Source organism: Notolepis coatsorum (genome assembly GCF_963971535.1).
Source record: "Notolepis coatsorum genome assembly, chromosome: 11".
Lineage (NCBI taxonomy): Eukaryota > Metazoa > Chordata > Actinopteri > Aulopiformes > Paralepididae > Notolepis > Notolepis coatsorum.
Genome location: NC_140175.1, coordinates 110,465,158 through 110,489,554, shown reverse-complemented (window position 1 = coordinate 110,489,554; position 24,397 = coordinate 110,465,158). Strand labels below are relative to the sequence as shown.

At 44.2% G+C, this 24,397-nt stretch overlaps 1 protein-coding gene across 1 annotated transcript in view; it reads left to right on the top strand.

Moving 5' to 3' along the window:
* ythdc1 (YTH N6-methyladenosine RNA binding protein C1) overlaps positions 1 to 24,397 on the top strand; it is a 61,210-nt gene that overhangs the window by 16,625 nt on the left and 20,188 nt on the right. The window contains exons 3-8 of the mRNA XM_084325437.1: positions 9,627 to 9,937; positions 11,419 to 11,812; positions 14,109 to 14,174; positions 14,415 to 14,509; positions 14,778 to 14,886; positions 17,663 to 17,780. Coding sequence (XP_084181563.1) covers positions 9,627 to 9,937; positions 11,419 to 11,812; positions 14,109 to 14,174; positions 14,415 to 14,509; positions 14,778 to 14,886; positions 17,663 to 17,780 — 1,093 coding nt within the window. The remainder of the gene's footprint in view (positions 1 to 9,626; positions 9,938 to 11,418; positions 11,813 to 14,108; positions 14,175 to 14,414; positions 14,510 to 14,777; positions 14,887 to 17,662; positions 17,781 to 24,397) is intronic.

The window sequence follows — 24,397 nt, the reverse complement described above, 5'->3', positions numbered from 1 at the left end:
ACACATATACTATCGATAATCTAGTATATCGTTTCTAACGATTCATAAATAGGCCGAAAAATGCCGTTTTTTGTGTATGCCAGAATATTCCAGTAAAGGGCGTTTATCACGGAATCTATATATTTTCCTGAAAAAAGGCTTTTCAAAATGCTATAAAACGGAAATTAACCGATTTTAAAAAGAAGAAGAAAAAATCAGTCTCGACAATGTTGACGGCAAACAAGTCATTGATAAACGATGGGCAGATTAGTAGGGCTGACCTTTGATTTTTTTTTGGAATTCGAAGCTTCGGGGCCGAGATTCGATTTTAATTCGTAGCTTCAGGAAAAAAGAAAAAGAAAAAAGTTAAATATATATTTTTTTCTTTTATTTTTATTATGTTGTGAGAACTTGTACAGCACTTTGTTCAACTTTGACAGTGCTGTAAAGTTTAAACCTTTTTAAATCTTAGGCCATGTTTAGACGGGAACGCTCGCGCGTGAAACCGGCAAAATATTTCTTCGAATGTGCCTTTTGTTTATACGGGGAGAATCCGCAAAAAAGTGAGACCACCTTCCTGGGTGGAAATCCTAGAAACGATGAACCTTTGCGCTATCATCTGAACAGTCAAACCACATAAAACTATGACGAAAGGGTTCTCAAGGCTCTCGTCGCGTACTGCTTACATCACAGGCATGCGCCAGTAGCCTAGAAGCAGGGCACGAAATTAACTTTTTGACTCACCGGCCAGTGGCGGGTAGATGAGAAAAATCTACCCACCAAGCATATTTCTTACCCGCCAATTTCTTTTTAATTTCTTTTTAATAAAATATATATATTATATAATCGTACTTGTGATTGTGTTATCTGCGAGACATCGCCACCTCGCTGTCTGCAAACAGCTCCACTGTCTGTGTGTATACTCAAGTGGCCTCCAGCTATGCAAGGATTCTCCGGCGCTGCAGCTGGACCCTAAACTCTACATTCAGCATGCAAGGATTCTCCTGCGCTGCAGCAGGACCCTATTCAGCAGCCCTCATGCGATGTAAGCCAGGGGCTCGAATACGCATGTTGTATGACATTGATGTCAGGAGCTATCTGTAGCTACTGCTGGATGGCGTTGGGACAACGCCTCAGTTCACTATATAGTTTACTGGGACATTTCGTAGTGACTAGTGAGCTAACGTGGGCTAACATGAGCTACCTAGCCAACGGAGGTATTATGCACTGGACTATTGCTGGAGCATTTGTTGATGTCGGGAGCTATCAGTAGATAGCCGGCTGGATAACGTTACACAATGCATCATGTAAACTAAGTGAATAGTTGACTGGGTCATTTTGTAACGGTAGCTAACGTTATCTCACGAAGGTCCTACTGACTAGACTAACGTCACGGTGACTGTCCAAGGCAATAGCCTCTGTTTACATGCAGCATACAGAAACAGGTGCGGGAGGGGTAGGAGCAGCAATGCGCTGCGTGTCTGTGCTGAGACAGCGAGTGAGAACTCCGCTCAGAATTGGATCATGATTTTCGGTTTTCACATGACTATTTGATTGCCCGCCACATGGCGGACAGACCTCTCAGTGGTAGTCACCAAACGTAAAAACTGACCGATAATGGCGCTTGGCGGGCTCTAGTTTCGCCCCCTGCCTAGAAGCGTAAACAAAGCATGTCTGATTCTATCCATGGCGATCACCTGAAGGCTACATTGGCAGTACTTTTAAATACACAAGAATCTGTCCCGCGGCTATCGCAACTATTAGTGATTGGAGCCACTGTCTGTGAGTGACTCTGCTTTGGTCCAATCACATTCCTCCACCCACAGTCTGCGAATCAGAGGCAGAGTAGGGCGGGTCTTCACAGCACGTCATGTGACATATGCGCCAATCGTGTGACAGCGGGGCTCCGTTGTCTCGAGTCTTTACAGCCTCGTCTGCACGCAGAATTCCATCCCAAAACACTAGTCTAAACGCAACATTAAAAGTGAGACCGCAAGACGACTTTTGCGGTTTCTGTTCAGACTATCTCCGTCTAAACATGGCCTTAGACAAACAAAACACTTTGCTTTCATGAAATATTGTAAGCCGTTATTTGAGGCTTTATAAAAGCAGCACAATGAACACATCTGTCAGTGCAGAGTCCGACCTCATCTTAACACTTTGATTGCCTAAGGCTAAATTCATGATATACCATAGGTTGCCAGCTCTATTTGTCTATGTAGAAGTTCCCCTTCTTTGCAGGGCTATAACTTTAAATTCTATTGCTAAATTGCCATTATTAGGGCCCATTCAATGTCCTATATGTATTGTTCAGGGTGTATGAACGTTAAACTTTTTCATTCACATATTCATACTAAAATATGATCTAAAGTATAAGTATGTTTTCATCTCTTTCTGCAGCTTTCTCCAGAACGTGATTTATAGCCCCAAATGCATTATATTGATGATCAAATATAGCAATCGGCGCGATATAAAAAAATCCAACTGGACGGACTTCTGGAAGTTACTACGTATCATCTGATGTTGACCGGATGGCCGAGGGGGCGTTTATAATTCCGTGGGCAGCGTTATACCATTCATCTAATGTGGGTCAAATGTTCATCATAGCAGTTAGTATCGTACACATTGAAAAATAACGCTGAATCTTACCGTATCTTCCTCGCGCCGTTGGGCGATGAGCGTGGAACAGACATTTTCCTATTATGGGATATAGAAATATCCGGTCCATTTCCAGGTTGTATAATAATATATACGTCCAAATCATGTTGTTTTTTCGAGTTATTTGCAGCGATCGATGTTCACTGTGTGAAGACTGAGTCTCTCTAACATTAGCGAGTGCCCGGACCACATATGGAGTGAGTCCTGCCGGGTTAAAGGTAACATCCGTTTTTTCGATCTGCCGATCGGCCACCAGATGGCGGTCTTGAACCGCTAGAGGATTGAGAGGAGATCACACTTGTGTCTCAGGGCCCCGGAAAGGAAATATGATTCCGATCACAGATTTTTGAAATATTGATATCAAAGACGAGTTACGGCGTCTTCGGCAACTTGAGCATGGCGGGGAAGGACGCCTAAAAGTGTCTTCCGGCAGTTAAAGTGTTAAATAAACAAACAACTTGTTGTAATTAACAAAGAGAGGCAGAGTTGATTTAGCAAATTTCTTTAATCTTTTTTTTTTTTTTTTTTTTATCGAATTTTATTTTCATATTCGATTATGCGTTCACAACACTATCATTGAAGTGGGTGGTGGCTAGGGATGGGAATCGAAAACCGAGGCTATAGTTAATGTTTTATTTTTTACAGTTTTTGTATTTTTCTGACATGGGGGCTCAACAATAAATGACAATCAGAAATGTCAAGTTGCATGTTGTTATTCTAACCAGCTTAGACCCCTACGCTCTGCATCTTCTGGCCGCCTCAGACCTACTCCTATCCAAGCTCCGGGAGGGTCATCAAAGAGAAGTCGCCTATTCTCAGTCCTTGCCCCACAATGGTGGAATGAACTACCCACCCCAGTTAGGACAGCCGAATCACGTCCAATCTTTCGCCGTCGACTAAAGACGCACTTCTTCAACCATTATCTGAATAAAAAAAAATATATCTAACCCTAACTAACCGTACTGTCATGCACTTGTCCTAATAAACTAACCTACACTGTAGCACTCAACACTTTGATGAACATTGTTGCTCAGCTGATAGAGTTGTGCCCTTCCTGATGGCTTGTCGTACAGAACTTGTAAGTCGCTTTTGATAAAAGCGTCAGCTAAATGACTAAATGTAAATGTAGTTCTGTTGCATTTCCAATTTATTTATGTACATTATAAATTGATCAGGTATCGATAAGGGTATCGATAAAGAATCGAATCGATAAGCAGAATCGATAATGGAATCGTATCGATAAAATCCTATCAATTCCCATCCCTAGTGGTGGCATTCAACAGGGTTTTAGCACATTAACAAGTGGCAACCAAAGTGTTGAGAGTCACTTTTTTATTTTACAAAAAGTGATGTTTGGTGAAAGTTAGATTTGCACTTTATTAATCCCAATAAATTCATTCTTGTTTGATGATCAAGAGGCACCTTTTATTGGTTTTAAGTGAAGTTTGGTGAAAAAGCAAGTTATTGCACTATTAATCCCAATAGGGACATTCATCTTTGTTTGATCAAGAGTAACCTTTTATATATAATTACATTTTTTTTAAGTGAAGATTGGTGAAAGTTAGGTTTGCACTTCAATCCCAATATAGGGACATTCTTCTTGGTTTGATAATTTTTTTTGTCAAATAAAAACAAAGGTTATTTGAATGATTTCCTTGGTGTTTCTAGTTTTCAAGAGAAAAAAATCGATTAAAATCGTAAATCTGATTTAAAAAATAATAATCCGGGATAAAATTTTTAGGCCATATCGCCCAGCCCTATGGGACATGCTTTTTAATCGCATTATGGACTACAACTCGGGGAACAAACTTAACTTTTTGACTTACCAGCCATTTGGCTGGTAGATTTGAAAAACTACCAGCCATGCACATTTTTTACCAGCCAAAAATTATAAATAGCTTTTTAGTATATCGCCATGTGTTATTATTACTATATAATACTCTCATATGCTATTTTCAATCAATATCATAAACAACATAAGGAATATTAGCATAATTTTGAGTGGACTGAAGGAATGAGTCAGCGTTAATAGTTTTAAATGCAAATAATTTATTGAAACATAGAAGTGGGGTCGGGACACACACACACACTGTTTCAACTCACCACCCCCGCATCATATTGTAGTCTGTCTTCAAACTTCCACTCCTCTCGAAACTTTTTTATATTTGAATATCAACATTATCTGTCCATCCTCGGTAATCCTCAGTTTACTATAATATACTCCTGTCCTGAGTCCTGACTAGTGACTTCATCGTCTTTCCAAACGCACGCACACACACACACACAGGGAAGGGGAGAGTGCCCCCCCATTTCCCTTTCCCCAGTCCACACTGTCTGCTGTTCTCTATGGCGCCTCTGATCAGGATTAGCTTGTTGTAGTGATTGTAATGGTACATAAGCGTTAATTTCGGGCGATGTGGGCATAAAGGAATGGCGACGGTGCAAAGTATGTAGATTAATTTGACCCGTTGTGAGAAGAAACAAAACACCACGGCCTTATTTCGGGTCGTGTAGGCGCGCTGCTCTGCTTTCACAAGCACGGACTGGGCGTATATCATATGACTCGCGGAGTTGCTACAGGGTTTTTCAAAATAAGAGTATCATATGAACGGAACGTTGCTAGCTGCCGGAGCTATAGATAATATGACTGGAGCTGCGCTTGGGGCGGAAATGAGACCCGCACAGGATTTTCTAAATAAGAGTATCGATATGAACTACACGCCAGGTGGCGGGCAGACCTCACATTTTTACTCGCCAAACCTTAAATCTAGACGCATTTGGCGCTTGTCGGGTGCTTATTTTGTTCCCTGACTACAACTACCAAGTAGAATAGCGTGGCCCATCGATTCACTTTACACGCAATTCCCCCCCCCTCACACACAGGCTATCGCACGGGTGCTACTGCAGTAAATTCATTCATCGCACAGACAGAATTTTTCGTAGCACGTGTGACATATATGTCGCACTGTACAGCCCTGCATCACTGATGGTGTTTGGTCAGTAACATGGCTGTCCATCAGCCGCTCCTCTCTGCAGTAAACAGGAAATACATTTTCTGGTATCCCATTCCCACTTTATCCAATCAGGGGAGAGAACTCCACAAAGGAGGCTTGCAGGAAAAACACTGTTTAACTCCAAAACAATTCACTAAAATATGTTTCTGACAACATTTTGGGGCGATTAACACTTTCTTTGCCACGCTTATGTACATCCTTATACCATCCTCTGCCAGCTCTATTTGTCTATGGAGAAGTTCCCCTTCTTTGCAGGGCTATAACTTTTTAAATTGTATTGCTAAATTGACATTACTATGGCCCATTCAACGTCAATTATCTATCGTTCAGGATGTAGGAACGTTATACTTTTTCATTCACATATTCATACTAAAATACGGTCTAAGGTATAAATATGTTTTTATCGTTTTCTGCAGCATTCTGCAGAACGTGATTTATAGCCCGAAATGCATTATATTGATGATCAAATACAGTTTGATAGCGATCGGTGCCAGATAAAAAATTTCAAATGGACATGCTTCTAGAAGTTACTACTTATCATCTGATGTTGACAGGATGAGGGGGGGGGGGGTCGTTTATAATTCCGTGGCCAACGTTAGATGATTCATGTAGTGTCGGTGATATGATCATTAGAGCAGTTTGTATCGAACACGGTAAAAATAAACGCTGAAACTTACCCCAGTCTCCTCGGGCCGTTGGGCGATGAGCGTGGAGCAAACGTATTCCTATTATGGGATGTTGAAATATGCGATCCATCTCCAGGTTGTATAATGGTATATACGTCCAAATCATGTTGTTTATCGAGTTATTGGTAACTGATCGCTATCCATTGTGTCGCGCTCGAGTCCCGGGACCTATAGCGAGTGATCGGACCGAATTTGGATGAGCACCAGTTTCCGTTTCCGGTTTGGGCGATCCGCCGATCGGCCACCAGATGGCGCTCTTGAACCATTGGAGAGTTGAGAGGGGATCAACAGTAGATCTCAAGTCTCCGTGGGAGAAATATGATTGCGATCACAGATTTTTGAAATATTGATCTCAATGACGTGTTACGGCGTCATTGGCAGAATTAGCATGGCGGGGAATGACGTGTTAAGGCGTCCTTGGCGATTAAAGTGTTAATAGATGAGCAATTGCTGGATCTTAATTCACATTTGATCTGCATCTAGTTTGACAGGAAATACAGACGTTGCGAGAGGTATCTTCCGATGGCGGACACAGTGGTCGTGTCAACGATCCGATGTGGGGAAACCACTCAACTGGACGATGCAAAATGGCCCATGTATTTCATATTTATCTGTCATACTTATGTATGAAGAATTCGTTAGATAATAGACTTTAGAAGCAATATCTTTAATATGGGCCCATTTAAATTTGTAGGAGACACACGTGAGCAAAATCATATTTTCCTTGGTGGAGGTAATTAAACCATGTGTTCCCTTGCCAAAACGTTATACTGTCATAATATCTACGAGTAGTGCATGAAGACGTTCCCCACTGATCTCTGAGAGAAGAAATCCTCTGCATTCTGCTGTGCTGGATCATCACAACATCACAGCTAGATGAAATAGGAAGGGAATTAACAAACATAATCTTTTCACCTGGTAACATTGGTTAACAACCATGTGCTTATTGTCGAAGCGCCGCTGCGTTGAATGTTTGCTTCCCCCAAACACTAGCAAAGGGAAGAGAACGATACATGGCACTCAAAATGAAGCAACGTGGTTTTGTCCCCAGCAACATTACTTCAAAGCGAATGTTACAGCTAGGGATGGGTACCGAATCCGGTATTTTTTTTTTGATCCACTTTTTCTCTCATATTTTTCTGCCATCCCAATTTTCATATCGTCCAATTCAACCATCCCCTGTCTTCGAACGTTGTTTCTTGCCTCCCACAAGCCGGCTGCAATGTGGACTAAGTCATACATAGCACGAGTCCCCTCCGATACTCGAGGTAACAGCCGTAGCATCTTTTCACCTGCGCGGCTCGATCTTTCAGCGTCGAGGGTCTGGGCTTTGGAGGGGCCCCGCCTGTAGGAGTCGCTGTCCACAGCGCCCGATCCCCACCCTTCAGTTTCCCTCCCCGTAATATGGCCAATGTGTATTACTGTGGACGACCAGCTAAACTGAAAGCAATGTGGAGAGCGGGGCTCGAACAGGAAGCATCCTGTTCGAGCCCAGTCTCCAGCATTCGTTGCGAGCGCCTTGCCCACTGCGCCACGTAGCCGCCCCGAATCCGGTACTTTTAAGGGTATCGAGTCGACCGAATCACGTCGGTGCTACCGACTACCGATTCACGTGAGATCCACCGGTGCCAAAAAGTCTGACGTCAAGTCGTCAACGTTTCCAAATCGCTTTACAATTTGTTCCTCACATTTGACCCATTCACTCACACACCGATGGCAGAAGCGACCATGCAAGGTGCCAACCTGCACATCGGGAGCAGTTAGGGGTTAAGTGTCTTGCTCAAGGACACTTCGACACACTGCCCGGGAGGAGCGGGAATCGAACCGGGAACCTCCGGATTGCCAGACGACTGCTCTACCTCCCGAGGACAAGGAGGGTGTCCACTAACTATAACGCTTATATTGAAACACGTTGACATTAGGGCCGTTCTTTCAACCTAAAAGTGCACATTCTTCAACCTCGAACCTAAATTCCTTAGCAACCCGTGTTACCAAGTAAACAAATCACAGAACGGTAGCCAGTTAGCAGGTATCAACGTTAGCTCCCGGAACGGTAGCCAGTTAGCCCGCACCATCCAGGTATCAACGTTAGCGCCCAGAACGGTAGCCAGTTAGCCCGTACCATCCAGGTATCAACGTTAGCTCCCGGAACGGTAGCCAGTTAGCCCGCACCATCCAAGTATCAATGTTAGCTCCCAGAACGGTAGCCAGTTAGCCCGCACCATCCAGGTATCAACGTTAGCTCCCGGAACGGTAGCCAGTTAGCCCGCACCATCCAAGTATCAATGTTAGCTCCCAGAACGGTAGCCAGTTAGCCCGCACCATCCAGGTATCAACGTTGGCTCCCAGAACGGTAGCCAGTTAGCCCGCACCATCCAGGTATCAACGTTAGCTCCCAGAACGATAGCCACGTAACCCTCTGCTGGCGCGTGCTGTGCCCTACAATCAACTCTGTGTCAGTGTAATAATAGCAGTCTGTGACGTCACGGTATTGAGAATCATACTGGCGGGATCTCGTAATATCCTTTTTCAATCTGACATTACAAAAAAACTGAAAATCCATCAAAATCAGTGTTGTTGCTAATCATACATAATGCTAGCCTGTTTTTTAACAATCATTTGTGATGCCATCACAAACACTGGCATTTAAAGGGTACAAATAAAAAGAGACCCCCTGCTTTAAAAGTGGCCTGACTGGGGCTATATTTCGCACTATATTTCCTGGCCTGAATGATTTATAATAATAATAAATAAAAAATTGTTTACCTCCTATAATAGTGGGGGTCGCGGCTCTGACACCGTTATTTCGGGGTCGCGGCCTGAAAACTTTGGGAACCCCTGTCCCTAAGGAGGGTGTCCCCTCACTCTGTCCCCTAAGGAGGGTGTCCCCTCACTCTGTCCTCTAAGGAGGCTGTCCCCTCACTCTGTCCTCTAAGGAGGGTGTCCCCTCACTCTGTCCTCTAAGGAGGGTGTCCCCTCACTCTGTCCTCTAAGGAGGGTGTCCCCTCACTCTGTCCTCTAAGGAGGGTGTCCCCTCACTCTGTCCTCTAAGGAGGGTGTCCCCTCACTCTGTCCTCTAAGGAGGGTGTCCCCTCACTCTGTCCCCTAAGGAGGGTGTCCCCTCACTCTGTCCTCTTAAGGAGGGTGTCCCCTCACTCTGTCCTCTTAAGGAGGGTGTCTCCTCACTCTGTCCACTAAGGAGGGTGTCCCCTCACTCTGTCCACTAAGGAGGGTGTCCCCTCACTCAACACTCAACATGACCATGCCGTCTGTCTGTCTCTCCCACCAGGAACCAAGAGGAAGAGTGATCGCGGTGGCAGCCAGGAGCTGAAGAGGCTCCGCCCCTCCGGCCACGCCCCCAGACAGCCCAGTAAGAGGCCCCCTCCCCACTCTGCAGGGGGCAAGAAGCCGCTGAACCTGCACGGCGGCGGCAGGCACCCCTCTGACTATAAGAACCAGGAGTATTACGAGGACCGGAAGAGCCACGCGGTCAGGAGCTCCAGGGGAGACCCGCCCAAGGCCCACAGCGGCGACAAGCCCCTGACCCGGCGCAGGGAGGCAGACCGGAGGCTCAAACCACTCATGCCAGAGCTGCCGGAGGTAGGAGCCGCTTGTGTCCTAGTGGAGTTCTGACCTTATTGGGTCTGGATGTTGCAAATATATCATTTTCCATCAATAAGTCCTACCCTTGAAAAGTCTGTGCCTATATCCATAATTAACCCTTTCACTACCACACTACAGAAGGTTAACCTTTCGCTACCACACCACAGAAGGTTAACCTTTCACTACCACACTACAAAGGGTTAATCTTTCACTACAGAAGGTTAACCTTTCACTACCACACTACAGACGGTTAACCCTTTCACTGCCACACTACAGAAGATTAACCCTTTCACTGCCACACTACAGAAGATTAACCCTTTCACTACCGCACTACAGAGAGTTAACCTTTCACTACCACACTATAGAAGGCTAATCGTCTATAGTGTGGTAGTGAAAGGGTTACCGTGGTTAAAAACAAATGTCAAGGCGCCCAAGTGTCGAACCATGTAACACGCTGCGTCGCGAAGCGGCCGACCCAGGTTCGATTCCCGAACCCGGCGTCATTTGCAGAATGTCTTCCCCCCGCTCTGTCTCCCGTTCCCTCTCTCTCTCTGTCCTCTACCGGACTGCCCGGTAGGGGTGGGAATCACCAGTTTAATCACGATACGATACGATATCGATTCTTTGGACAACGATACGATATTATCCGATATCACACAGTCTGCCACGATACGATACGATTCGATTCAGGTGCCTGCGATCGATATGAGACGATATTATGTGCCCATTTAATACAATCAGTAACATTTAAATCAACAAACAAAAAAGGCAATGGAAATATCATGACATTTTTATTTTTGAGCTCTTCCAGACATTTAAATGAAAAACAATCTATTGTTTTTAATACAAATAGACCTCCTGTTCACTGTTTTTGGTTCATTTATTTTTTTCCTCGATATTAATATCCTATTCACTGTCACGGAGCTGTATTTTGGCTGGAAAAGCATATTGGGAGTCCCAAGGTGCAGTACCGGCCAGATCCTGTTAGTGGGGCTATCCCCGAGAATGCACCCTCCCAGTCCCCACTTCTCTCTGCCTATGGCTCTGGGTTAGCTTGTTAGCTCACGCTAAAGTAACGTTATCTTCGATCTTTAACGCGACGTGGGCATAATGGAGTGACGAGGATTGCAAAGCAGGTTAGATGCATTGGACCTGTTGTGGAATAAAACAGCAGGGACATGTTTTGGGTCACAGAATAGGCACACTAGTCTTGCTCTAGTGACGCTCTAGACGCTACTGGCAGCTGTTGATGTTAAACGGAGTTTGAGTTTCACAACACTGGGCGCGGGGCGATGACGTCGCCGGATTTTCAAAATAAGAGTATCGCAATATGAATCGATCTTTTTACGTGGCATCGATCCTATTTGATTATTGATAATAGATCGATATATCGATCTGGATCGATGTATCGTCCCACCCCTACTGCCCGGTAGTAAAAAAAACAATAAACATACCAAAAAAAATCTGTCTCCCCTCAGAAGCTGAGACGCCCCAGTGAGGACGCCAGAGCGATCCCTGCTATCAAAGAAGAGCCCCAGTCAGAGGAGTACGCCTCGGACCAGGAGACAGGAAGCTCCGGGGCCTCCTCGGACGGCAATGCCTCCAACATGGACGACGAGGAAGAGGAGGGGATGGAGGAGGAGGAGGAGGAAGGAGAGAAGGGCCCAGAGGAGGACGAGGTAGAGGAGGAGGAGGAAGAGGAAGAAGGGGAGGAGGAGGAGGAAGAGGAGTACGAGCTGGAGGGGGACCAGCGGGGTGCGACCGAGGGGAACGACTACGACACGCGGAGCGAGGCCAGCGACTCCCAGTCCGGCTCAGTCAGCTTCTCCGACGGCGACTCTGTGCATTCTGGGTCTGGGTCTGATGCATCAGGTAAACAAACCGCCAGAACCACTACGGTCGGTCCTCACCACTGACATTTACCTTTTCAAACCGTGGATTTAAAACTCGAAAGGCAACTGAGGTTTCCCCAATTTACAGTCGACGTTGAGTGTACACACAGAAATAAGCATATAAAAATCACACGGCATATAAAATCATAACAATAAGACGACAAGACGAGGGTAGACAAAAGCAAGGATAACAAATCAATTAAACGCGTACATCTTGATTAACAAAGGTTGGAGATCAAGGTTTTAAAACATGACAACCAAGTCTCTATTATTAACACTAAGTGCCGAAAACGTGTTTAGGCGTCTTTCCTAGCCATGCTAAAGTTGCCGAGGACGCTCCTAACTCGTCTTTAATATCAATATTTCAAAAATCTGTGATCGGAATCATATTTCCCCTCTGCAGCCTTCACACACAGTTCTGAGCTCCTCTCAATCCTCTAGCGGTTCAAGAGCGCCATCTGGTGGCCGATCAGCAGAAGCGCCAAACAGGAAGTCATGTGGATGAAGTGGTGATCACCCATATTACTTCCGGGCACTCTCTATTGGTCCCGGGACTCGATCTCGACACAATACATAGCGATCCGTTGCCAATAACTCGATAAACAACATGATTTGGACGTATATACTATTATACAACCTGGAAATGGACCGGGTATTTCGACATCCCATAATGGAAAACTGTCTACCCCACGCTGATCGCCCAACGGCCCGAGGAGACTGGGGTGAGTTTTAGCGTGTAATATTACCGTGTTCGATACTAACTGATCTGATGAACATATGACCCACATTAGATGAATGGTATAACGCTGCCCACGGAATTATAAACGCCCCCTCGCCCATCCGGTCAACATCAGATGACGTGTAGTAACTTCCAGAAGTCCGTCCAGTTGGAATTTTTTATATTGCGCCGATTGCTATCAAACTGTGTTTCATCATCAATATAATGCATTTGGGGCTATAAATCACGTTCTGGAGAAAGCTGCAGAAAGAGATGAAAGCATACTTATACCTTAGACCATATTTTAGTATGAATATGTGAATGAAAAAGTTTAACGTTGCTACACCATGAACAATACATATAGGACCTTGAATGGGCCCTAATAATGGCATTCTAGCAATAGAATTTAAAAAGTTATAGCCCTGCAAAGAAGGGGAACTTCTCCATGTTAAATAGAGCTGGCAACGGATGGTATATCATGAATTTAGCCTTAGGCAATCAAAGTGTTAACACTTTCTCTGCCAGAGACACCTAAACTCGTCATTCCCCGCCATGCTAATTCTGCCAATGACGCCGTAACATGTCATTGAGATCAATATTTCAAAAATCTGTGATCGCAATCATATTTCTCCCCCGGAGACTTGAGATCTACTGTTGATCCCCTCTCAACTCTCCAACGGTTCAAGAGCGCCATCTGGTGGCCGATCGGCGGATCGCCCAAACCGGAAACCGGAAACGGAAGCTGGTGCTCATTCCAATTCGGTCCGATCACTCGCTAATAGTCCCGGGACTTGAGCTAGACACAACGGATAGCAATCCGTTACCAATAACTCGATAAACAACATGATTTGGACGTATATACTATTATACAACATGGAGATGGATCGCATATTTCAACATCCCATAATAGGAATATTTTTGCTCATCGCCCAACGCTACGAGGAAGCTACGGTGAGTTTCAGCGTTTTTTTTTTACCCTGTTCGATATAAACTGTTCTAATGATCATATCACCCACACTAGATGAATCATCTAACATTGGCCACGGAATTATAAACGACCCCCCCCCCCCCCCCCCCCCATCCGGTCAACATCAGATGATAAGTAGTAACTTCTAGAAGCACGTCCATTTGAAATTTTTTATCTCGCGCAGATCGCTATCAAACTGTATTTGATCATCAATATAATGCATTTAGGGCTATAAATCACGTTCTGGAGAAAGCTGCAGAAAACGATAAACATATTTATACTTTAGACCGTATTTTAGTATGAATATGTGAATGAAAAAGTATAACGTTCCTACGTCCTGAACGATAGATAATTGACGTTGAATGGGCCATAGTAATGTCAATTTAGCAATACAATTTAAAAAGTTATAGCCCTGCAAAGAAGGGGAACTTCTCCATAGACAAATAGAGCTGGCAGAGAGGGGTATAATGATGTACATAAGCCTGGCGAAGAAAGTGTTAAAGATATTTGCACTACATTCATAGTTCATACCTCATTTGCCCCCTACCCTAAGTTTTGTACCTAATCTCTTTTCTGCATTCAACCCCGCAGGTTCTGAGAAGAAGCAGGAGAAGCTGTCGTCATCGGTCCGAGCTGTACGCAAGGGCATCATGGAGAGTAAGTACTGTAGGTTACGCCACTGTGGGTCGGATGTTTCGCGTGTTTTTTTTTCTTTTTCTGACCTCCAGGATATTTTGTTTTCCCCCAAATGCGGCCCCCATTTCTGATGATTATACCAATTTTCCAAGCAGCATAACGATTCATAGACCCTCGATCTTACAAACCACGTTTTGGAAGTCACAGCCTTGAAAAACGATGTTTTAACCTGCCTGTTTTGTGTTCTGCCTCCCCCTACAGACCAGACCAGTAGACTGAAGTACGTCCTGAGAGAAGCCAGGTTCTTCCTCATCAAGAGTAACAACCATGAGAACGTGTCCCTGGCCAAAGCTAAGGTATGGGGCTTTTCTGTGCTTCTCCATAAGCTCTGTTTTAAGCTCTATTGGCAGAAGAAACGTTCAGGTTTAGGGGCTTAAGTCCCACTGGAGTATGTATGTACCCCAGGCAGTTTTCTTCTCGTGTTTTGTTTGTTTCCATTTTGTCATTGAATTTTAAATAAAGGTTTGAGTTAATGAAAAGGCACGTTTGGCTAAATCGGCTCAATGATGAATCCCAGTGTTGGCGTTTTGAATTGAAGCTGTAAATGTAGTGTGTGCTCCTCAGGGAGTGTGGTCCACTCTGCCGGTCAACGAGAAGAAGCTGAATGCTGCGTTCCGCGCAGCCAGGAGCGTCATACTGGTCTTCTCCGTCAGGCAGAGCGGCAATTTCCAAGGTAATCAATGCAACACTTTTTTTTGCAATCAATGCATAACTCCATTGTTAATTTGTACAAACTCCATAGTTATTTCGTCCATGCTACAGTGTTATTCGTCCAAACTCCAGTGTTATCTCTTGTCTAGTGATGCACCGATGTGAAAACTGTGGCCGATACCGATAACCGATATTAATATTGCTGTTCTGGCCGATACCGATATTTACCGATGTCGATATCTCTGTATAGAAAACACTTTTTTATGATAATCAAATAAAGAGCTATTTTCCAAAACGCTTTTTTTTTCTTTTTTTATATATATATACTTTTGTAACTTATTTTCAGAAATGACAGATATTTTGAAACTATTTAAGGCCAAAACATGTAAGTAAATATATATATATATATTAGAGCTGGGCATAGATAATTTTTTTTAATCTAGATTAATCTACCTGCAATCCTGGAATTAATCTAGATTAAAATGGCTAAAAAAAAAAAAAGTCTGCCGAAGGTGTTCAAAATAGGTGTGTTCTACCCAAATAATGACCAGAGGAGGAGATTTATCCTCTCCTCTTCATCTGAGGAGTCACTAGCTGTTCTGTCTCCTTGTTCAACAGCATGAACATGTCTCTTCTTTTTGTAATTTCCAGTGTTTCTTTTAAAACCAGATTTATCGTAATTTTCTGTGCCCTTCCTTTGATGCCATTAACATTGTTACACTGATATTGACAGCTCTCTCGTGTCAAATCACTCTCCGTCAGTAGTTTCTTCTGTGAACCTTCATTTCTTAATCCACAGACAAACCTGTCTCTCAATGTGTCTTTTAGTGAATCTCTAAATTCACAATGCTGCTGACTGGTTGCTCACACACAGACTGCTGCAGAAGCAGGTTTCTCAACAAATTCAGTGCAAGCTCAGTGTAACAGTTCCATGAATGAATGAAAACGTTATTTAACAGATTGCAGAATGGGTACAATACAGTACGGCTCAATACATACAATTGTTAAGGGGATGCAGACCAGGGAAAGACGTTTGTCTTGTTTACATCAGGGTCCCCCATTTTCATTTATTTGCTCCACATTGTCATTAGCCCCTTTCGTGACTGTGATGCACTGAGTGAATCCACAGTCACTTGCTCCTCAATAGGAAACCAACCTAGATTTACCATGAAGGACTGGTTCTGGCCGAACCGTTCGTTATACAGGAATCACAGAAATTACAAAGGTACTCACAGTTGCACGAGGATTTCGGACAGAGATAAGGGATGGTGCGCATGCGCTGTGATCACCCAACGGCGGAAATAATGCTGTTTGAGCAGTTTATAAAAATTATTTAAAAAGTTTATTAGCAACGCAGAGCTTTCAAACCATCCCGTATCTCTGTCCGAAACCCTCGTGCAACTGTGAGCACCTTTGAAACGTCTCTGTGATTCTTGTATAACGAATGGTTCAGCCAGAACCAGTCCTTCATGGTAAATCTAGGTTAGTTTCCTATTGAGGAGCAAGTGACTGTGGATTCACTCCGTGCATCACAGTCACGAAAGGGGCTACATTGTCATCAAACGGTCCAATATTTCCAATAACCCAAGCCATTTCTGTTGTAAACACTCACGATAGTCCAGTCGATCCTTCCTTTAGTGTGTAAAGTGGATTTCCTCCTCTTGTAGATGTTTCCCAGTGCCGCCCGTATCAACGTGAGCTAACATGCTAACTCGCTAACATTAATAATGTAAACAAAGCTTGCAACGGACTTCTTTTTTCTTGCATTGCGCAGATTCAGACGTCCTCATCGCCGAATTGTGTTATATCCTGAGGACTTCTTAACCTCACCTGTATAACAATGATTACCGGACCACTACTTTAGTTTAACACATTATTCTGACTACAGCTCCGGTAGTGCAATCACTTCCTGGTACCACAGCTGGGAACTACGGCAAGTATTTAAGGACAATACAGACCCAACGTTGAGAAAAAGATTAACGGCGTCAATTATATTATCGCGCGATACTAGTCTCGCGATAACGCAGCACGTTAACGGCCCAGCTCTAATATATATATATATATTTTCTTTTTTTATATATAAATATGTAAGGGATAATAAAATTATTGACCGACACAGAGTTTAGAACACCGAGGCGCCTCGCCGAGGTGTTTTAAACGTCGGTGAAGGTCAATTATTTTGCGACAATGACCGAGTATAGCTATACTTTATCCCGCTTATTACATGGCTAACTTACTAACAATATACCTAATTCATTTTACACCATCGACAAGATGAGATCAAATGCAGATGCAGTTGTTCTGTAGCTCTGTCAGCCCAAATAAAGTGATTATTATTGTCGCCGGCAGCCGGCAGGTGTGTCTGATTGCACTGAAACAGTGTGTGTCAGTGGGCTTGATTGCTCCAGCTGCGAAAAACAATCACCGGTGGCACTTTGTGTCTGTAGGGTTCAGTCGTCTCATCCTGGTGTACTTTGTGTCTGTAGGGTTCAGTCGTCTCATCCTGGTGTACTTTGTGTCTGTAGGGTTCAGTCGTCTCATCCTGGTGTACTTTGTGTCTGTAGGGTTCAGTCGTCTCATCCTGGTGTACTTTGTGTCTGTAGGGTTCAGTCGTCTCATCCTGGTGTACTTTGTGTCTGTAGGGTTCAGTCGTCTCATCCTGGTGTACTTTGTGTCTGTAGGGTTCAGTCGTCTCATCCTGGTGTACTTTGTGTCTGTAGGGTTCAGTCGTCTCATCCTGGTGTACTTTGTGTCTGTAGGGTTCAGTTGTCTCATCCTGGTGTACTTTGTGTCTGTAGGGTTTGCCCGTCTCATATCTGAGTCTCACCACGGTGGCTCTCCTATCCACTGGGTGCTGCCCGCCGGCATGAATGCCAAGATGCTGGGAGGGGTCTTCAAGATTGACTGGATCTGCAGGTAGGACACGTGTGCATGTCACACACACACACACACACACACACACACACACACACACATGGTTCGACAGTCGTTCTATAATTTAGATTTCCAGATTAAGCATCTGGAAAAGCGCTATATAAAATGGATGTATTATTATTCATATTGTAAATCCCATACACTCAATTCAATGCCATTCATTGATGGATGTTGTACTGGGAAGTTCCTACTTTCCTTCCTCATATCTAATGGCAATTGGCCTCATCTGACATTCTTGAGTTCTATCTTTCTGTGTAGGTCTAATCCCTCAGTACATTGAGGGCTCTTGTCTGTGGGTCTAATCCCTCAGTACATTGAGGGCTCTTGTCTGTGGGTCTAATCCCTCAGTACATTGAGGGCTCTTGTCTGTGGGTCTAATCCCTCAGTATCATTGAGGGCTCTTGTCTGTGGGTCTAATCCCTCAGTACATTGAGGGGTCTTGTCTGTGGGTCTAATCCCTCAGTACATTGAGGGCTCTTGTCTGTGGGTCTAATCCCTCAGTACATTGAGGGGTCTTGTCTGTAGGTCTGGTCCCTCAGTATCATTGAGGGCTCTTGTCTGTGGGTCTAATCCCTCAGTACATTGAGGGGTCTTGTCTGTAGCTCTGGTCCCTCAGTATCATTGAGGGCTCTTGTCTGTGGGTCTAATCCCTCAGTACATTGAGGGGTCTTGTCTGTAGCTCTGGTCCCTCAGTATCATTGAGGGCTCTTGTCTGTGGGTCTGGTCCCTCAGTACATTGAGGGCTCTTGTCTGTAGGTCTGGTCCCTCAGTACATTGAGGGGTCTTGTCTGTGGGTCTAATCCCTCAGTACATTGAGGGCTCTTGTCTGTAGGTCTGGTCCCTCAGTACATTGAGGGGTCTTGTCTGTAGGTCTAATCCCTCAGTACATTGAGGGGTCTTGTCTGTAGGTCTAATCCCTCAGTACATTGAGGGGTCTTGTCTGTAGGTCTGGTCCCTCAGTACATTGAGGGCTCTTGTCTGTAGGTCTGGTCCCTCAGTACATTGAACACCACAGGCTGTTTTGCCTTTTTCTTTGATCTTAAAATAACTCCACACAGCTGACATGACCGCAGTGTTCACGTTTAGCTAATGCTAGCGTTGTTGTCATGCTACTACTCAGGGCTGTACAGTGCGACGCGGTTATCGCAAATTGCCCCTTAACACATTCCCCGCCAATCACGTTGTACAGCGTTATTGCCGTCCATGCGTTGTCTGCCAAACCACGCTGTACATCGATATTGAGATCAATATTTCATTTTTTTCGCCATGGCATTCATAATTCATATATACACCTCCGGCGCTGCAGCTGGACCCTACGGCTATAAAAAAAACGACGGCTCAATACCGCCGCCTGGTGGATGGTCGGGCGAGTTACACTGGTAAACAGGATATGGCTGTTGTGCGTCGATTAAATTCATCCGGCCGTCAGATATTGTCGCAAGGCTCCCGACAGACCCTATAGTACATATCGATCGCTTTATGAACTTAATAATCGATATGATTTCGGCGTTTATTGCGACATACAAACCGGAAATGGACCTAGGCGATCGACGTCCTATACCTGGGATCTTTCACCGCCAGTCTCATTGACGTACGGTAAGAGGACGTTGCCGCTATTTTCAGCCCAATTGTTTATTCTTTTCACTCCAAACCGATCTGATCAATATATCACCCATACTACTTAAAGCATTTACTGACTATCACGGAATTATAAACGACCCCCCCCCCTTTCATCCGCGCATGATGACTCATAACGTATACGATCATATACAGTTGCATTTTTTTATATAGCGTGTATCGGGAATAAACGGCAATTGATAATCTATATATGCGTTTATGCCTATAACTCACGTTCTATGAATTACTGCAGAAAACGATAAAAACATACTTATATTCTAGAAGGTATTTTTGTACGAATCTATGAATGAAAAAGTATAACGTTCCTACATCCTGAACGATAGATAATCGATGTTGAATGTGCCATAGTAATGTCAATTTAGCAATACAATTTAAAAAGTTATAGCCCTGCAAAGAAGGTGAACATCTCCATAGGCTTACAGTGGTGGCAGTGAGGCTACATTGATGGATATAACCGTGGCAGGGAATGTGTTAATATGGCCCGTGCGAGTGGAAAATAATATTTGGGGGCAACCTTGCGAGTAGTGATTTCAATCCTTAATTCGCATTTCACTCCTAAATTAATCCATACAAATTGGATAAAAAAATAGTAAAACATTAGCCTACAACCAGGGCTGTACAGTGCGACATAATGTTGCCGTGCTATGAAAAAATCTGTCGGCGATGAATGAATTTACTGCGTAGCCCCCGTCCGATAGCCTGTGTGAACAAAATATTTGCGTGTGAAGTGAATATGGGCCACGCTATTCTACTTGGTAGTTGTAGTCTATCGTGCGATTAAATACCATGTATGCGTAGAGTCTCTGCGTAGAGTCCATACATCCAACACCAAATCCCATAATTCCTAGCGAACAATCGAAACGAAACTGAATGTGGCCTATTGCATCGCCAAAGAAGAACTTCCTTTCAATAATTTTAAATACGCTAATTTTGCTCTGCAAGAAGAACGGAGCGGATATCAGTCCATCTTATGACAACCACGTCCGATGTGGAGAGATGATAAGAGACCATAGCCGATTAAATTAAGTCGGATCTGGCAGTGATGATTGACGGGGACACTTAGAACAAATGTCACCCATGCATTAGGTGAGTAGCCCACTATTGGGACGTTTTTCAATACTTAAATTCTGTCTACTTAAATTTCCCTCCGTGGATCAATAAAGTATCAACCTATCTATCTAATAATGAGACGATATGCAAATAACTTAGATAATACTAATAATTGTCACGGTTCCCCGTATGAAAGTGGCTTGCAACTTACTGCTGCCTGGTAAAATCACTGTTTATTTCTTGTTTTGCATAGTATTACATTCCTCTTCTATAAACAATCAAAGTCCTACCGTAAGAGCTATGGCCTCATACGGGTCAATTAAACCTTTTTAATTTATCTTTTATCTTTTTTTGTCTTTTCCCCCCTCCTTCTTTTTCTGATTTTTCTCCACCCTTCCTGGTTGTTGCGCACTTTCCCCTACTGTTGGTCCGAGAGGCCGGAGACTGTCGCATGCTTTCCTCCGACGCATGTGCCGGCAGCCAGCCTGGCCGCGCAGATTCTCACTGGGAGAGTGTAACATGTGGGAGGCCGCACTACCTCTCTCCAGATCCTACCCTCGCTGAGCAGGCGCCCCGACCGAACTGTAGGGGTCACTGTCCACAACGCCCAGGACCCACCCGCCAGCTTTCCCACCCTCTAATACTGCCAATTGTATTAGTGTTAACGGCCAGCCAAGCTGGTGACAACGCCGGGAGCTGGATTTCGAACATGCGAACCCAGCATCTCCGGCGTTGGTGACGAACGCAATCTCCGCTATGCCACCTGACAGCCTAATTAAACCTTTTTGATTAGTCTTTCCTTCGAGCTAAGTTGAACTGAACGTGGTCAAAAGCGCAAACTTAAAAAAGGTTGCGTCGCAACACAGTTTTCAAAATAAAGGTCACATATACAAATACCGTAGTAGGCCTCTCAATTCTTATTAAAAAAAAAGTCCCGGATATACATAAACATTGGCATAGATCTCTATAAACGGGCCAACACATTGATCACTTTAGACACACCCTGAAACCAGTAACGACACAAATATGAAGCAGGTAAAAAAAAAAATAAACCTTTCATGGGGTTATTTACAATAATAATTATTAATTTTATTTATAAAGCACTTTTCATTGTGAAACAAAGGTATGCAGATTTTCTTGTCCTCCTGATTAATGCAATGGTGTGTGTGTGTGTTGTGGTGATCTCATTCAAGGAGCACTACAAGCGCGCACACACACACAGTTTGTTGTTTTTGTTCTATTAGTGATTTACACACTTTCTCAGTTGGTTCATTATAAAAGATACAAACCTGAAAACAAAAGCACTTAAATGTTAAATAAAAGGGGGAGCTCCAGTAGCTCACCACGTACCGCGAGCGCTATTTCAGCGCCGTGGACAACCGTGCTCGTCACGGATCTGGGGCTTAGCGAGTTCGAATCCCGACTGCAGCCGTGCCTTTCCCAGAGTGTCTTCCCCCCCATCTGAACCCTTTCAGCCTGTTTCTGTCGGTCATCCTTGACCAGTATAAATGTGATAAACACATAAAAGAGCCAGGGGAATGGCCAAAGTTTAAAAAAATAAATAAAAAAAAAATTAAATAAAAGGACCACAGTAATGAGGCAGGAGGAACATATTTTTTTGCACTATAATGGTAAAATTGTTATTTAAAAAATATTCTGTGCCCCTAAATTTCTCATTTAGGGGCACCTGTGCCCCTAGTGAAAAAGCTTAGCGTACAGCCCTGCTACTGTTGACTAGGGGTGGGACGATACATCGATCCAGATCGATACATCGATGTAATTATCAACAATCGAATCGGATCGATGCGATGTAATAAGATCGATTCATATCGATACTCTTATTTTGAAAATCCTGTGGCGAGTCTCATATCCGCCCAAGAACAACAGCAGTAGCTCCGTGTGTGTAGATGTTACAGCATAGCATTCTCCCTTTCTGTGTGTGTGTGCGCCTTGAAAAGCTTTGGAAAGACCAGATGAGGTCAGAGGAGTTTGATGTTTAAATGTTATTTAAACATAAACAATATAATACATAATAAATGTAGGCCTATACATGATCATGCAACATCAACAAATTGTTGTAGGAACGGTTTGGGAGAGGGAGGTTGTGAGTTTTGAGTTCCAAAAAATGTAGCTTAAAGTTTAAAGCTCAATATATAAAAACGTGGCACTTTACAGTGAACAGGAGGTCTATTTGTATTAAAAACAATAGATTGATTTTCCTTTAAATGTCTGGAAGAGCTCAAAAATACAAATGTCAAATGATATTTTCATTACCTTTTTTTTGTTGATCTAAATGTTACTGATTGTGTTAAATGGGCATATGATATCATCTCATATCGATTGCAGGCACCTGAATCTAATCGTATCGTATTGTATCGTGAGAGACTTTGTGATATCGGCAAATATCGTATCGTTGTCCAAAGAATCGATATCGTATCGTATCATGATGAAACTGGTGATTCCCACCCCTACTGTTGACGCGATGGCACGCTTTATGGCATGTATCGGATCAGAAAATACTTCCCGTTTTCCCCATATCCGATCCTGTGAATTTAACCTTTATCGGCCCGATACTGAGTATCGGATCGGTGCCATCCCTAGTCTTGTCTGTGTAAGCCTGGTCCCTCACTACATTGAGGGCTCTTGTCTGTGGGTCTGGTCCCTCACTACATTGAGGGCTCTTGTCTGTGGGTCTGGTCCCTCAGTACATTGAGGGCTCTTGTCTGTGGGTCTGGTCCCTCAGTACATTGAGGGCTCTTGTCTGTGGGTCTGGTCCCTCAGTACATTGAGGGCTCTTGTCTGTAGGTCTGGTCCCTCAGTACATTGAGGGCTCTTGTCTGTGGGTCTAATCCCTCAGTACATTGAGTGGTCTTGTCTGTAGGTCTGGTCCCTCAGTACATTGAGGGCTCTTGTCTGTAGGTCTGGTCCCTCAGTACATTGAGGGCTCTTGTCTGTAGGTCTGGTCCCTCAGTACATTGAGGGGTCTTGTCTGTGGGTCTAATCCCTCAGTACATTGAGGGCTCTTGTCTGTAGGTCTGGTCCCTCAGTACATTGAGGGCTCTTGTCTGTGGGTCTGGTCCCTCAGTACATTGAGGGCTCTTGTCTGTAGGTCTGGTCCCTCAGTACATTGAGGGGTCTTGTCTGTGGGTCTAATCCCTCAGTACATTGAGGGCTCTTGTCTGTAGGTCTGGTCCCTCAGTACATTGAGGGGTCTTGTCTGTAGGTCTAATCCCTCAGTACATTGAGTGGTCTTGTCTGTAGGTCTGGTCCCTCACTACATTGAGGGGTCTTGTCTGTGGGTCTAATCCCTCAGTACATTGAGGGGTCTTGTCTGTAGGTCTGGTCCCTCACTACATTGAGGGGTCTTGTCTGTGGGTCTGGTCCCTCAGTACATTGAGGGGTCTTGTCTGTAGATCTGGTCCCTCAGTACATTGAGGGGTCTTGTCTGTGGGTCTGGTCCCTCAGTACATTGAGGGCTCTTGTCTGTAGGTCTGGTCCCTCAGTACATTGAGTGCTCTTGTTTGTAGGTCTGGTCCCTCAGTACATTGAGTGCTCTTGTCTGTAGGTCTGGTCCCTCAGTACATTGAGGGCTCTTGTCTGTAGGTCTAATCCCTCAGTACATTGAGGGCTCTTGTCTGTAGGTCTAATCCCTCAGTACATTGAGGGGTCTTGTCTGTAAATCTAATCCCTCAGTACATTGAGGGCCCTTTCTCACTCACCCTATTCGTTTCTATTCCGTTCCGTTCTGGCCCGTTCCGAGATCTGATTCGAACTCCTCTCCCCCCTCTAGTTTGCGTACACACTGCAGTCTTGTTTCGTTCCGGGTTCTGTTTACGGTTTGCCTTTTGAGCGTTTACGCTTGCCGTAGGCGATGATGTCACGTTCCTGTCACGTTTCCTGCAAAGAAAGTC